This window comes from Pipistrellus hanaki (genome assembly GCF_964339955.1).
Source record: "Pipistrellus hanaki genome assembly, chromosome: 12".
In the NCBI taxonomy this organism is placed as follows: domain Eukaryota; kingdom Metazoa; phylum Chordata; class Mammalia; order Chiroptera; family Vespertilionidae; genus Pipistrellus; species Pipistrellus hanaki.
In genome coordinates this window covers 4,544,173-4,557,684 of record NC_140514.1, presented here as the reverse complement: position 1 = coordinate 4,557,684, position 13,512 = coordinate 4,544,173, and the positions used below count along the sequence as shown (strand labels likewise).

General features: G+C 43.7%; 1 protein-coding gene across 2 annotated transcripts in view; it reads right to left on the bottom strand.

Moving 5' to 3' along the window:
* Positions 1 to 3,928: 3,928 nt before the first annotated feature.
* Positions 3,929 to 13,512, bottom strand: part of KCNS3 (potassium voltage-gated channel modifier subfamily S member 3) — a 29,538-nt gene continuing 19,954 nt past the window's right edge. The window contains exons 2-3 of one of the 2 annotated variants that reach the window (XM_084900388.1): positions 7,665 to 12,352; positions 3,929 to 7,438 (exon numbers count right to left, since the gene is read on the bottom strand). In XM_084900388.1, the coding sequence (XP_084756514.1) occupies positions 5,904 to 7,379 (1,476 nt within the window). In that variant the 5' untranslated portion in view covers positions 7,380 to 7,438; positions 7,665 to 12,352 and the 3' untranslated portion in view covers positions 3,929 to 5,903. The remainder of the gene's footprint in view (positions 7,439 to 7,664; positions 12,353 to 13,512) is intronic. The other variant, XM_084900387.1, reaches the window with a different exon arrangement.

Below are 13,512 nucleotides of genomic sequence, written 5' to 3'. Positions count from 1 at the left end.
TCCTTTACAGTTTATAAATACCGCAGCACGTGCTCCCTCCTCCAGTGGAATAAATCCGGTTCGCCTGCTGCAGACACGGCGCAATTTCATCAGATAATTGCTCCTGGAAAAAGAGCTCTGTATGTGCTCATACATCTGGCCTTCACTACCGTGGAACTTTTCCATAAAATGTATACTCACGCCGGAGGCTGGCAGGATTCACTTGGCTAGAAAGCTGAGTTCAAATAAAGCTACACAACACTGCAGGGACCAAATGTTCTGTTCATTGATTTTTTTTTTTAATGCAATAAAGTCCATCTGTACACACACACACATGCAGTTGCTTCTTCTCTTTGTCTTCCTTATCAAGAAAGGAAGACCTCATGAAGTGTTTATAGAATATACTTGAAGCATTTTTACAACCTCACCACCATGACCTTGTCGTTTCCTTCTTTTTCAACCTCAAGACACTGAGGCTGAGAGAGGTGAAGTGGCTTCCCCAAATACATTCAGAGAGAACCAACAGGTCGGAATGCAAACAATAGGTATTCTGACCCTAGGTCCACTACTTGTTACCCATCTTCAAATCCATTGCAAATCAGTGATGTTTTCTGTTTTCACAAAACATTTATAAAACACTTAAAAGTTGTTCCAACATTAAATGTAATTCTTCTATTCTAGATTGGTATATCTTGTCAGATAATGATATTTCATCAATTACCTTTCTGCTGACACCTATAAATGTTTTGACAGCCAACTTGTGTTTGATTTTATGCATTTAGGACAATCAAACAGAAAAATAACTAGTCCTACATGATAACCACTAAGATAAGCCAAAAGGAGGAAGTCTTACATTATGACACATGGAAAACCATCCATGAAGTGCACACTATATTCCAGGCTCTGCGCCAGATATGTAATGGAGATCAGCCAATGTAATCCTTACACTATCCCTATATGAAGGTCAATAGCAGCCCATATACAGATAAGAAGACTGAGGCTTAGAGAGTTTAAATGCAGACTTTATCCCAACCAATAAGAAGCATTTATATTAGAACACCATTAAAATGAAGATTTAGTAGCTGAGTAACTTTGGTGTAGTAGGCTGAATATCAAGCCCCAATTTCTAGAACCTGTGAGTGGTACCTTCTATGACAAAAAAGACTTTGCAGATGTAATTAAATTGGGGATCTTGATATCGGGAGATCACCCTGGATTATCCAAGTGGCTCCTAAATATAACCACAAGTGTCCTTACAAGAGTGAGGAAGAGAGAAGTGTGAACCAGAAGAGAAGGCACATTGGAATGATGCATCCACAAGCTAAGGAATGCAGACAAACATCAGAGCTGGAAGAGGCATCCAATGGCTTTTCCCCTCTCCCGCCCCACTAGCCTCTTCAACCTCTTATTTTTAGCCCCTGAGATTCCGTTCAAACATCTGTCCTCCAGAACTATGAGGGGATAAATTTCTGTTATTTTAAGCCACCATGTTTCAGATAACTTGTCACAGCAACCCTAGGAAACTAATACTTGTAGGGAGGAACCCACCATCTTATCTAGTGAGAATGAAAATTGACCAGAGGATCCTTAGATGGCAGTGTAGGTAAATACCTATACTCACCACCTCCCACAACCACATCAAAATTACAACTAAAATACAGAATAACCATCATCCAGAAATGGTAGAAAGCTGGCTGAATGGAAGTCCTACCATTAGAGAAGTAAAGAAGAAAGCACACAGAGACTGGTAGGAGGTGCAAAGGGGCAGCAAAGTGGGCTGGGCTGGCACCCAAGTGTGCCACTTTTTTAATCAAGAGGGAAATCATCTCTGCGAAGGTGAGTGAAGTGCCCAGATCAGGTGACTGAGCCACTGGGCAATATAGAACACCAACTACATAAGGCCACTCTACCAACTCAAGGAGACATAGCAGCTCTACCCAATATATAGAAACAAACTCAGCCAAAATGCAAACAAAGAAGAATGTCACAAATTAAGGAAACAGAAGAAAACCAACTACTGAATATAGAGTTCAAAACCGAGGTTACTCAAGAATCTTCTTAGAAACCTCCAAAAAAGTGGAAACGGACCAGTCAGAAATTAAGCATATACTGACTGAAATAAAGAATAATATATAGGGATTCCACAGTAGAGTAGAGGATTCTGAGAATCAAATCAATAATTTGAAATATGAGGAAGTAAAAAACACCCAATCAGAAGAGAAAAAAAAAAAAAAAAAAAAAAAAGGAATAAAAAAATATGAGGATAGTGTAAGGAGCCTCTAGGACAACTTAAAGCATACCAACATTTGCTTTATGAGAATGCCAGAAGAAAAGAGAGAACAAGATATTGAAAACCTATTTGAAAACTTGTTGAAAGAAATAGACTTATAAGACCAGGAAGCACAGAAAGTGCCAAGCAAAAGGAACCCAAAGAGGACCACACCAAGACACATCATCATTAAAATGCCAAGGGCTAAAGATAAAGAGAGAATCTTAAAAGCAGCAAGAGAAAAGCAGTTAGTTACCTACAAGGGAATGCCTATACGACTGTCAGCTGATTTCTCAACAGAAACTATGCAGACCAGAAGGAAGTGGAAAAAATTATTCAAAGTGATGAATAGCAAGGACCTTCAACCAAGATAATTTTACCCAGCAAAGCTATCATTTAGAATAGAAGGTCAGATAAAGATTTTCACAGACAAGAAAAAGCTAAAGGAGTTCATCACCATGAAATTAGTATTAAATGAAATGTTGAAGGGCATTCTTTAAGAAGAGGGAGAAGAAAAAGAAAAAGATCAAAAATATGAACAACAAAATGAAAACAAATACATACCTATCAAAAATTGAATCTAAAAATAAATGAATAAGAAATATAATGAACAGAATAAACTGGTGAATAAAATAGAATCAGTGGCATGGAAATGAAACAGACAGAGGATTCTCAGAGGGAGGGAGGTGGGGGGCAGGAAGAGATTAACCATGTATGCATTATCTCTGGACAGACAATAGGGTGGCAACGGCCTGGGACAGGGCGAGAACTGGATGGAGAGGGGCAATGGGGGGTGAGGGGGAAAGAGGGACATCTATAATCATCTTAACAATAAATATCTTTTTAAAAGAAAGAAAATAGGCGAGCTGCATGGACTGTAGGAAAGTAAGAGAGGCATAACACAAGAACACTCTGCAGCTTTTTATCCTTAGAGCCCTGATGACACTGCTGAGACTCTAACATGAGATTGCAGTGGGAACTGAGGTGAGAAAGTTCTATGAGGGATTACTAGGTGGCCAAACCCAGAAGGAAGACATTATTCCACACACTGCTGAGTGCTCTGGCAAGCCACCTCCAGAAATCAATACTTGATACCACAACTATATGCTCCAACCACAACCACCCACAGTCGAAGGGGCTAGGCTTGGAAGCTCACCTTCAGAACCTACCAGATTCCTAGATTCTTATAGAATTATGGCTCTAGCTCTCCCACTGCATCTGCTGCTGTGCCAAGGAAGGACCAGAGCCTGCTCTAATTGTCCAGAACATCCTAGGAAACCCTGCTTAAACAAACCAGCTTGTGTTGTGGGTCAGGAGAGCAAATGTACCTAAGCCAACATTTCCCCCTTTTAACTTGCATACTGGAAAAGTCAGTTTGTTGCACTTTGTCTTCAGATGATCTCTGACTTGAAATGCCCTTAAACCCACTCTGAGCACAGCAGAGCCGGATGCTGTGGTCAAGGCCTGGGCTCTGGAATCGCTCCAGGTCTCAAGCCCAATTCCATCCATAACTGTGGGACCATAAGCAAGCCCCTCTTCCTGTGAACCTTGGTTTCCTGATCATAAAATGGAGACAATAATAACCCCTTGGTCCTGGGAACAGTGCAAGGAATAAATGAGATTATAGAGGTAAAATGCTTACATCGTAGCTCACTATTATTGCTCTTGCTGTTATTATTACTTTATTCTTTTTTATATTTTTTTATTGATTTAAGAGGAAATGGGAGAGGCAGAGAGAGAGAGAGAGAAATGATGAGAAATAATCATTGACTGGCTGCCTCCTGCACATTCTTTACTGGGAATCAAGCCCACATCTTAGGCATGTGCCCTTGACCAGAATCGAACCGGGGACCCTTCAGTTGCAGGCCATTGTTCTATCCACTGAGCCAAACCAGCGAGGGCACTATTTTATTATTTATTATTCCCATTACTGTTATTATTACTACGTAAGCAGCCTACACTACTAACTGAAGTCTTCAATAAAAACAGATCCCAATTCCATTGCTATGCTTCAAAACTATATTTCTGCCAATATCGAAGGCATTCGTGGGGAAAGAAATGTTTCTTTTAATGGGCAAAAGGATGACACTCAGGCACTAAGCCTCCAGATTCAAAAGTGACAATAAACCCTATTCAGTTATATCCACCTCAGAAGTCGCAGAAACATTAAGAGGAGCGATGAGTCAGATACCTTCATCAGATAACTACAGACAATGTCCTTTCAATGAAACACATCTGCAAACATAAAAAGGTGAATAAGAAATCCACGTGGCTCTCCCGTTCCAAAGATCTCAGGCAAAGAATTCAGCCTGACAGCATGAGTTAGGGTCAAAGTACAGCTTCGACATTGAGGCTTCAGCTGTATTCTCTCCGCATGGATGGAATTGCTGTGACTGCCCTGGAAATGAGTCTGTATGTCTTCTTTTGTTAGAGGAGTTTTTATATAAGATGCAGATATTACTTCTCAAAAGCTATTTTTAAACATTGGCTCATTCAGTAGGTACTGGCATAGCTTTTCCCAGTGATTTAAGTTTCACTCCTCTGGGCGCAGAGAATCACATGTGTGTGTTTGTGCATTTCTTTCTTCCAGTGACTGAATGCATCTCTTCCTGTGAGTGTGGAGGTTTACTCTGCTCTGCATAATTTTCAGGTGACAAGGTTTTATCTTAGCAGAATATACTGGAAACATATCTGTAGGGGCCCATGTTTCATTCATAGATGCTAATTTGACTATGTCCTAAACATGGTCATGTTTAGTCAGTTTACACTGGACAGTGTGTTTTATCAGAGACATTGCCTTCTACCAGCCGACCACCGCCAAGCAGAACCCCTTGAACCAAAATATAACTAGCCCACCTAACCGACATGACTCAGTGGTTGAGAGTCAACCTATGAACCAGGAGGTCAAGGTTTGATTCCCAATCAGGGCACATGCCTCGATTTTGGGATCGATCCCCAGTGTGGGGTATACATCATTGATGTTTCTATCTCTCTCTCCCCCTCTAACCTCTCTCTCCGAAATCAATAAAAATACATTAAAAAAAAAAAAACCTGGCCCATGTTGATGTATGTCCAAAACTCAAAAACAAACAGACAGGACTCTCAGGGCTCCAAAGAGAGGATTTCCACTTTTGAGCATATTGAAATGTACTCATTTGACATATAAACATACAACCAAGACATTCTCCGTACTGAATTAGGCAGTTTATTAGGCTCCTAATGTCCATGTCTAGAATGTGAACATGGATTTACATGCATTGTCTCATGTTGTGGATCTTACATGCATGTTGCCTTCGGTCAGCTGGGCCTTGGATTCTACTTGTCAGTAATTGATAGCTCAATGTGAGTAAATGACAAACACAGCATGATACATAAGCCATAGCAACAAATCCCACCCAATCCCACTTATCTTTTTTTTTTCCAAAAGCATATCACAACTCCCTCTTGTAAAAATAAATTTCAGAACAAGGCATTTAATTCACTTCACCGAGAAAAATAAAGACGATTCTATCACTTCGGAGCAATGAAGGTCCAACTTATGGCTGAAAGGTACGCCCTGAGAAGTAAATGATTTTAACGAACCCATTGAGGTTAATAAAGCTGTGTTAACCTATCGTCGCGAAGGGACACCAGAGCCAGGCACAGACGCCCCTGCTCATTTGGCTGTGCAGTTCTCCAAGGACGCCATGTTATACACATCCTCCTCATCTTCGATGCTTGAGGCATCTGTGGAGTCAGGATCCGCCACCACAATTCCCACGGGAGAGAGACTGCTGATGAAGGCGTGCATCCGCTGGGCATAGATGTCCCTGATGTTAAAGTAAGGGAGCTCACGCCCCTTCTCCTGCGGGTCCTCGCTGCACGGGTCCACGTCAATGTCCTTTTGCTTCTGGTAGTACTTGGAGAACTTGTTGAAGATGATGGTGATGGGCAGGGCCACCACCAAGATGCCGCAGATGATGCAGGTGCTGGCGATCAGCTTCCCGGGCACGGTGACCGGGTGGGTGTCTCCGTAGCCCACAGTCGTCATGCTGATGGTGGCCCACCACCAGCAGATGGGGATGCTGCTGAGGCTGGACGTGTCGTCGTCTTTCTCCACCGAGTAGATGAGCACAGAGAAGATGGAGATGCCCACGGAGAGGAAGAGCAGCAGCAGCCCAACCTCGTGGTAGCTGTGCCTCAGCGTGGCCCCCAGAGACCGAAGGCCTACGGAGTGCCGGGCAAGCTTGAGGATTCGGAAAATCCTCATCAGCCTGAGGATCTGGACCACCTTGCCCATGTTCTCGATGTCCTCGCTCTCTTCCTCCTTGGTGTCTACGGCCAACGTGGCGTAGAAGGGAATGATGGACACGAAGTCGATGATGTTCAGAGGGTGTTTCCAGAATTTCTTCTGACAGGGAGCAGCCATGAGCCGGATGGCGAGCTCGCTGGTGAACCAAGCGATGCAGGCGATCTCCACCCGTTCCAGCACCGGGCCGTCCACCTCCCCGTCCTCGTTCTGGAACTCGGACATGCTGTGGACACACATGGCCACGATGGAGGCCAGCACCACGCTCAGGGAAGAGATGGCGATGAGCTTGGCGGACAGGCAGGAGGCTGGGTTTTCCATGCGGATCCAGATCTTTTTCCGGAGCTGGCCCAGTCGCAGCTTGTCGAACTTCTCCAGCTCCTTCTCGAACAGAGACGACTCTTCGAAGGAGGAGTCGGTGCTCACGTCGTTGCTCTTCTGGTCCCAGTCCTTCTCGTGGGTCTCCTCCTTGCGCTCCTGGTAGCGATTGCTGCAGCAGGAGTCGATGAAGAGCTCGTTGATGCCCCAGTACTCGATCTCCTGGCAGAAGGAGAACACGCACAGCTCCTCCATGACGTGCAGCTTCCCCGTGTAGTAGAAATTCAGCACGTACTGGAACAAGGAGGGGTTCCGGTCGAAGTAGTACTCTTTGTCGGCCACGCTGTAGTCATCGCACAGCTCCAGGATGGCCTCTTCCGAGTGGCAGGTGAGCAGCTTCCCGAGTCTGGTGTGCGGGAAGCGCCGGAGGGTGCTCTGGTCCACGGACTGCTTGAAGCCCCCCACGTTCAAGTTGACAAGTTCCTCGTCTGGTCCAGGGCGATGGAAGAACTCACCAAACACCATGGTGGATGCAGGGGGCGGAGAGCTGGCCGGGCAGGGAGACGAGGCAGGTCACGCTGCACCTGGAAGGAGCACAAGACGACGTTAGCGCTGCTCCTCACACCCGGCCAAGCCTGTTTATCACCTGCCCTCTCCTGGACTGGCCACCTTAAAGGCCCAAAGCCTGGGATTCATAAACCCATATTCTAGGAAAAAGAAAAAAACGGCCATTTTTATTTCTTATTTCTCTATTTTAAAAATGCACCTACCACCCTCCCCCAAAAAAGCAATGCATTTTAGATCACTTACATGACACAAGCATCTCCAGTTGAGGCGCCATGTTTGGGAATGCTCAGTGCCGATGGGATAGGCTGGTGCCGTCCAGCTTGTAGCTCATTGCTCCTGGTCCCCCGGGCTCTGCCATGCACCCTCAGAAACAGCTCCCCCTCCTCTGCTCTGCACCTTGCCCCCAGCCCACACGTTACCAGGGGCTCAGCTCCGCGCTCACCAAAGAGGTAGGCTTCCCCTTCTGTTCCAGTGACTCGCTCCTTTAAGAGAAAGCCCTGATCCCTGCGCTTGGAGTGGACAATCAAGAGGATATCATTACCTCCCTGTCCTGAAGTGCCCTGCGTCTTAAAGGTATAGTTACACGTCATGGGATGGTGTTTCAGGTGACCCCCAGGGGAAGAAACCTTTTTAAGTTAATTGCACTATCGGTTTCCTGTCACAAACACTCTCCTACTTCCTCTGGCCCCTCACAGACGGTCTCCCACACACTCCCAGTCTATGGCACCCAAGTCAATGGCCCAGTACACACAGCCTGTTTTAAGTCCTGACACTAACCAGGATGGACCAGACCCATTTCTCAGAGAGAAAATAATAGATTTTGAGCATAGATAAAACAGGAGGTTGTCATATGAGCTGAGCAACAGGAGAAAAGGGAATTCTGGACATGGGCACCGATGTGTATGCAAAAGCCACTCTGTGCATAGGTAAGTCCTCACTTAATGTTGTTGATAGGTTCTGTAACATGAGTGAAACAACATGTAACAAAACCAATTTCACCAGAGGCTAAATTGATAGAAGCAAGAGTTAAGTTCCCATGGCATCTGATCAAAGCAGTAACAAAACGAGATTGAAGGAAATGATGCTGTATAACCCTCTGAAGATTAGTAGGCAAGACCACCAAACAATCTTAACCAATGAGTAGACATGGTTGTATTTGTGACTGTGACTTAGAAAGACCCCACCATCTCAGGATAGAAGATTGCGGGGGGACAGGCTGGGGCCAAGGAGACAGGACTGCAAGCGAATAGGGAGGATGTGAGAAGACCCAAACTCAGGCAGCAGTGCTGTGTAAAAGAGGGAGTGACAAATTAAAGCGAAGTTTATAACGTTTAAAGGATGACCGTTCTTGGTGATTGACTGGAAAGAAGAGACAAGGAAGCTGAAAGGATGTGCTTTCTACTCTGCATACGTGAGTGGATGGTGACACCATCAGAGGAGGAAACTGCTAAAAAGGAATTTCCTTCTTTTTTTAATAATTTTTTTTATTGACTTGAGTGAGAAAGGGTGAGGGAGAGAGAGAAACATCAACAATGAGAGAGAATCATTGATCGGCTGCCTCCTGTACACCCCACACTGGGGATTGAGCTCACAACCTGGGCATATGGCCTGACTGGGTATTGAAATGTGACCTCCTGGTCCATAGGTCGATGCTCAACCACTGAGCAATAATAGCCGGCCCAGAAAAGAATTCTTTTACCCCCTATGTTTACAGAAAGCCAAGGCTGTTGGGAAGACAAGTGCTTTTCACTCAGAAAAGTGCACACCAGAGGACATGGCCTTCTGTCCTCCACCTCTGCAGGAAGCCTATGCTCATCAGGAAGACACGGCATTTCCTCCCAGGACACCATCTATGTGCTCCATGAAACCAGAGACCACAACATGGCTTGACACACCACTGAAGAGATTTGCTAACCTCTTCAAAAGACATGATATTTTCCCCACCTCTGATTTCTATTTTTAGTTAGATATCTTCTTTGGAGAACCTAAATCAGAGCTAATGGCTTGGTGCAAATATTTATGGAATTTCATCTCTCTGAAAGCAGGCTTAAGCTCATGGCAAGTATAGGAGAGAGGCTCCAAGGAGCTGGCGTGAGCTAAGCCGGCACTAAGACTTTAATGGATGCTGTCTTCTGGCGGATTGCTTTTCATCTCCTTGGCCCTCCTGAAAAGCCCCAGAGCTAGAAAGCTGGAGTCTGCCTTCATGTCGGTCTCATAATCCTTGGGCATGCAATCCATTTCCCAATCGTCCTGCAGTCACTTCTCTCAAGAACACTGTTATCAGCCATAAAAATCTCTCCTTGCCTGTCCTCCTTGCTTTTTATTCACTCCAGGCCAGTGTGAAAGCTCATTACGAGGTCCCTTCATTCCACAAACTCTAATCCTAAGAGCCACACACATCCTCAAAGCAAAGGTTTCTTTCTGCGGGGCTTTCCGAAGACAGAGAAAGGAACACCTCCCTGGACCAGATCAAAACCTGGGACCCTTCAGGCCAACACTCTATCCACTGAGCCAAACCAGTTAGGGTAGGAATAAATTTTTTTAAGTGCTGCAAATTTTTGCAAATGAAAACTACAAAATACTATTGAAAGAAATTAAATAAGGCATAAATAAATGGAAAGACATTCCATGTTCATAGATTGGAAAATTTACTATTGTTATAATGGTTAAGACTCCTCCAAATTAATCTATAAATTCAGCACAATCCACCCCCCTTTTTTTTTCTTCAGAAATTTATAAGCTAATTCTAAAATTCATTTGGAAATGCAAAGGACCCAGAATAGCCAAATGATCTTGAAAAAGAACAAATTTAGAAGATAGATAATTCATTATTTCAAAACTTGCTACAAAACTATAGTATCAAGAAGGATTGTACTGGCATAGAACAGTCAGGTAGATCAAGGCAACAGAATTAGAATGCAGAAATGAGTCCATAAAGGTCAACTGATTTTCTAAACGAATGTCAAGACATCCAATCTTTTCAACAATGGTTTTGAGACAATTGGATAGCCATGTGTAAAAGAATGAAACCGGATGTCTACCTCACATAGTATACAAAAAAATTTAACTTAAGCCCTCGCCGGTTTGGCCCAATGGATAGAGCGTTGGCCTGAGAGCTGAAAGGTCCCAGATTCGATTCTGGTCAAGGGCATGTGCCGGGGTTCTGGGCTCGATCCCCAGTGGGGCACTTGCAGGAGGCAGGCGATCCATGATTCTCTCTCAACATGGATATTTCTATCTCTCTCTCCCTCTTCCTTCCTCTCTGAAATCAATAAAAATATATTTTTAAAAAGTTTTTTTTAAAAGTTTAACTTAAAATGGATCAAAGACCCAAAACCATAAACTTTCATAAGAAAACTTTTAAATTTTCCTGAACTTGGATTAGGTAATACCTTTTTAGATGTGATACCAAAATCACAATAAATATAAGAAAAATAGATAACTGACTTCATCAAAATTAAAAACGTTATGCTTCAAAGGATACTATCAAGGCAAAGGCCATGTACCAAGGGGCTTATACACTACTTTTCACCCTTCAATCCCCAGCAATGTGTGCAGTGCCTGGACACTAGCAGGTATCACTGAATGAATGAATTATTTCCTGTAATTCTCCAACAATCCCAAAATCTAATACCCCCATGTGGCAAATAGGGAATCCTGAGGCTCAGAGTTTAGGCAACATTATCCAGCTTTTATGGGGCAGACTCTCCACTTTTCCTCAAAAATGAGTATTTAATTTTTTTTTTCATAAAGTGGGAGGAAGGAGGGACTGGGTGATCTTTGAATGTACATATTTTATTGGTCACCCTTATTAAAGAATGCCATATGCTTTGGTAAGGGATTTTTGTCACTAGCATGCCAAGGGTCTCAAATCGGGGACATCTGTGGATACAGAAGGCATTTGGACACAAGGTGGAAGAAGCCATTACTTTGATTCTCTTCCTCAAGAAGAGGTTAGGCCCCTGCTACTGCCAATCCAAATCACTGTGCCGAGGACACTATAGACTGTATTTGGCCACCTTGTGCCTCTTGGTGTTAGTAAGTTGAGAAAGAAAGACAAAGCTGTCAAAGGTCCAAGATATTTACTGGAAGCTTAAAAGAAAAACTGCATTGGTCCACTTCTCTCCAAGTGATACCTGCACAGCCTTTTCAGCGCCGTTAACCTCTTACCTTTCTCCACTTCTTGCTCTCAAGCTCACTTGAAGAGCACTCTCAAAACTGGGCATATTCCAGACTGACACATCTGAATGCACACATGTGCATTGGTGCTTTGACAAGTCCTTGCTTTGCTCAGAAAAGTAACACAAGTATAACAAATCCAAGCCAGTTTTTAATTGGGTAAAACACAATTAAAATTCAATTTTTAAAGTCAATTTCACAAAAGGAAATGGAAACCTAGATTCCTTTTTCTTCCCACTCTTCCAAAATCTACATTAGTCCTTTCATCAAAGGAAAAAAAGGGGCATTTTTCTGCATTGATACTGCCATCTTTTTTTTTTTTTGGCACATCCTTCTAAACAAGCTGCATTTTATTCTATTAATTTTTTTAATCACTTATGTCTTTTAAAAGGGTAGGTCATATTAACTTCTATTTCTGACCATGCCATGTGAGAATATTCCAAATAAAACCAAGAAAATGTAAAGAGAATTGAAAAAGCTAAACTCAATCTACACCCATGGATTGAGCACCCCCATTGCACCAGGCACCTTCCCCAGCAATGACCTTCTCTTATAATGAGACCACAGTGTACTGGCATGGGTCACATATAAATGGAAGAGAACATCAGAAGTCAATGTTTGGGCCAAAGGACAACACACAAAATGTCAATGGGGTCACATAGTCCACCCTGTCTGTGAACTTGGAAATGAAGATGCTTGTGGTCCTTGGTTCAGGCCTTCAGTGTTTTTACTACAGCGAACATAGTGCAATTCTGAAAAAGAAATAGCTGTTTATGAGATACCTATAAACACATGCCCAGAGCCAGAGCACAGAATAAATGAAATGTTAAAGAGCCTTCTGCATGTGAGTCTGTTTCCAGGGACCAGAGTTCTTGGGACACCCTGAAGCTTTGACATGGAGCCATTTTTCCAGTAACCTTCCAAGTAGCTCAGCCCAGCCCAGTTAGGAAGCCTGGAGAGAACGTGGGTCCCACTGGCCAAGTAGACAGCAAGGAAAGGGCCCTCGTAGGTCTGTTCCACCTCTGACATGTTTGACACCATGCACACAGCTGGCAAGACACCACTGGCACAGGTCCAAGTACTCACCGGAGCCCCAGATCACCCTATTGCAGAATATTCATACCCTAAGTCCAACTTTTGTATGTTGAACTGAACAAATGAATGCACTGGGTCCCCTAATCCATACTGAACTAAAGGAAAGAGTAAAAGGCTAGGACTCGGAAAACTTGAATTTGAGTTGCTATTTCCCCGCTACATAACCTTAGGAGGGGTAGATTCTTGATCTATAAAAGGTGACAGACACACTTTGATGGTACAATGACAAATGCAAGAGTCTTCTGAAAACAAAACACAGATACATATGAAACCTTATTCCAAAAGTAAGAGATGGAGGTAAGAGTACCTCTACCGTCCCCTTCCTGTCCCTACTCCTCCCCTCTCTTGCTCCTTCTGCCTGGCCCAGAGGGAATGAATGCAACTTATTCATTCATGAGTTGCATTCATTCCCTAGTGAATGAGCTCTATTTAATGAGGCTGCTCCCCTCTGGGAACTCCAGGGGTCCCTGTAATGCCCACAGCTCATCTCCAAGCAGAGGGTTGCTCAGACCACTGATTTCACAAGCCAAGTAGCCAGAAATCGGTCCTACTTGTAAACAGCAAAGAATCACAGACAAAATATTTTTAACCAGGAATAGGAAAACTTGGACTTTTCCACAAGAAGGGAGCCTTACCTCTGCAGTAGGTACCCCATCTAAGTCTCCAATAAGTCACATCACACGGAGGAACCCACATATTATACAAATGGCCATAGTGGTGGGTAACACTGGTGTCCAGATGAGGCGTTCTGGAGAACCTGAATACACTTAGGCCAAAGTAACAGCTTCCCTCCAACTTCCCAACTCTACTCACCTTC